The sequence below is a fragment of the Nansenia antarctica genome, assembly GCF_963989245.1.
Source record: "Nansenia antarctica genome assembly, chromosome: 3".
Lineage (NCBI taxonomy): Eukaryota > Metazoa > Chordata > Actinopteri > Argentiniformes > Microstomatidae > Nansenia > Nansenia antarctica.
In genome coordinates, this window is record NC_137688.1 from 37,452,163 (window position 1) to 37,454,662 (window position 2,500).

Genomic DNA, 2,500 nt, shown 5'->3' on the forward strand with positions numbered 1-2,500 from the left:
CTTTCATATGTTCCTGGCTGTGATGCCTCTGTAGCCGTGGTGTGAGGTCAATGAAAAATGTGGTCAAACCATTGATGATCTCAGCGCTTAAGAATAGACCATTGTGGACTTGGTGGCTGATACGCAGCCACAATCCACTGTTATTGACCAAAGCACTGTTTTTTTCCTTATGTTCTTTGAGAATAATAGTCCGGTTGGAAAGATTCCCTTTGCCAAAAGATCAATTTTTCATAAGTTTCATTGTAGAAAGTCGCACTTGATGACAGTCAGAGTATCCAGGGTTCTACCCAGGGTTTTCTAAACCATGTGGCGCTGGATTTCATTATCAAAACCGACTCATTACATTTACATTTTTTGGCGTTTACCAGACGACTTTATCCAAAGCGACTTACAACAAATACAGTTGTCTAAGTAAGTGAATCATCTATCCATCATTCGGCATTAGAAATATTAATGTATGTCAAAACCAGGGGCCATTGGCAGTTACAATGCTTAAAAGAAAAGAAAAGAGTATAGTAGAGAAACTGTACAGGGGGGTAGTGGGGATGAGGAGGTCTTTAGGAGGGACAGTTAAGATGCACCTTCAGTCTACGGCGGAAGATAGGTAGTGACTGCAGTCCTGACAGCAGATAGGTAGTGACTCTGCAGTCCTGACAGCAGATAGGTAGTGACTCTGCAGTCCTGACAGCAGATAGGTAGTGACTCTGCAGTCCTGACAGCAGATAGGTAGTGACTCTGCAGTCCTGACAGCAGATAGGTAGTGACCCTAACCCAGTCCTGACAGCAGTGGGCAGCTCGTTCCGCCAGCGGGGCGCCAGGACAGTGAAACGTTGTGACCGAGTAGCGCCCGGCGGTCAGCCGAGGTGGAAGACCAGAGTGACCGGGCTTCATTCATGTCAAAATGCTGCTGAAAATACAGCTGAAACTCACTGATGGCTCTGGGATGCTCGGGACAGCATGGCAAGTGGGTTAGTATTCAATCAGCAGTACTGATCACCCCCCCCGCCCCTCCCCCTCCCTCCTCCACCCCCCCAACCTTGCAGCCCAGAGATCGGCCCAGGAGCTGCCCTTGGTGGAGAAGCAGAGCCTGAAGACGGGCCCCGCGTCGGGGGGAGAGAGGATGCTGCTCAGCGGGTACAACTTCCAGCACGACTCCAAAGTGGTGTTTGTGGAGAAGGCCCAAGGTACGGTAGGAACACTGGCGCTAATAGACAGTGCTGCATTGTGCAGAGGTAGCGCTGTGTGTGTCTGTGTGTGTGTGTGTTGTGTGAGTGTGCGTGTGTGTGTGTGTGTGTGTGCGCGTGTGAATGTGTGTGTTTGTGTGTGTGTGTGTGCGTGTGTGTGTGTGTGTGCGTGTGGTGTGTGTGTGTGTGTGTGTGTGCGTGTGTGTGTGTGTGTGTGTGTGTGTGTGTGTGTGTGTGTGTGTGTGGCCATGCACGTGCGTCAGAGCACAATATGTCTACGCTAGTGTGAGCTTGCTGTCTCCTTCTGAGTTTGAGAAACCCCAGACCTGCTCCACTCCTCCACTCCTCCACTCCTCTACTCCTCCACCCCTCCTACCTCCCTTCCTCCCTCCCTCCTCCCTCCTCTTCCCCTGCCGTCAAAATATCCCCCATTCTGCCAGAGTACCACATGTGGAGCACATTTATGGTCTGTACTTTTAACCCAGCAGATTCACATTTGCGGAACTTTCCATTGCCTGTTCAGCACAGGAATGGATCACAACATAATGCATCCTGTGCCTTGTAGGTGTGCGTGTGTGTTTGTGTTTGTTTGTGCATGCTTGCGTGCCTACCTGCTTGCCTGTATGTTTGTGTGTGTTTGTGTGTGTGTGTGCGTGCATGTGTGTTTGTGTGTGTGCATGTGTTTGTGTGTTTGTGTGTGTGTGTGTGTGTGTGTGTGTGTGTGTGTGTGCTAAACCTAAGCACTCTCTGGTTTGTAAGAGGAGGAGGAGGAGCAGTGAGGCGCTGCTACCAGATGTTGATGCGAGGGGTTTACAAACAGCACTTCTCTTGATTAGCTTTAGAAACGCAGCAGCGCGTGGTACAGTTTGGCCGAGGCTGAGTTCTGTAAACACCACAAGATGCTATCGCCCTGTGAGTCACTCAGAGCTGAGCAGAGGGAGCCGGCTGCATGGGCTCACCTGTGAGGAGAGGAAGTCAAGGTGTTCTGTGAGGACAGGAAGTCAAGGTGGTTTCACCTGTGAGGAGAGGAAGTCAAGGTGGGTTCACCTGTGAGGACAGGAAGTCAAGGTGGTTTCACCTGTGAGGAGAGGAAGTCAAGGTGGGTTCACCTGTGAGGACAGGAAGTCAAGGTGGGTTCACCTGTGAGGACAGGAAGTCAAGGTGGGTTCACCTGTGAGGAGAGGAAGTCAAGGTGGGTTCACCTGTGAGGACAGGAAGTCAAGGTGGGTTCACCTGTGAGGAGAGGAAGTCAAGGTGTTCTGAAACTTTCTGTGAGGACAGGAAGTCAAGGTGGGTTCACCTGTGAGGACAGGAAG

At 50.9% G+C, this 2,500-nt stretch overlaps 1 protein-coding gene across 1 annotated transcript in view; it reads left to right on the forward strand.

Annotated features, from left to right (window-relative positions):
* nfatc1 (nuclear factor of activated T cells 1) overlaps positions 1-2,500 on the forward strand; it is a gene marked incomplete at both ends in the record, with an annotated part of 52,710 nt that overhangs the window by 15,684 nt on the left and 34,526 nt on the right. Inside the window, one exon of the mRNA XM_080525755.1 lies at positions 1,044-1,184. Coding sequence (XP_080381881.1) covers positions 1,044-1,184 — 141 coding nt within the window. The remainder of the gene's footprint in view (positions 1-1,043; positions 1,185-2,500) is intronic.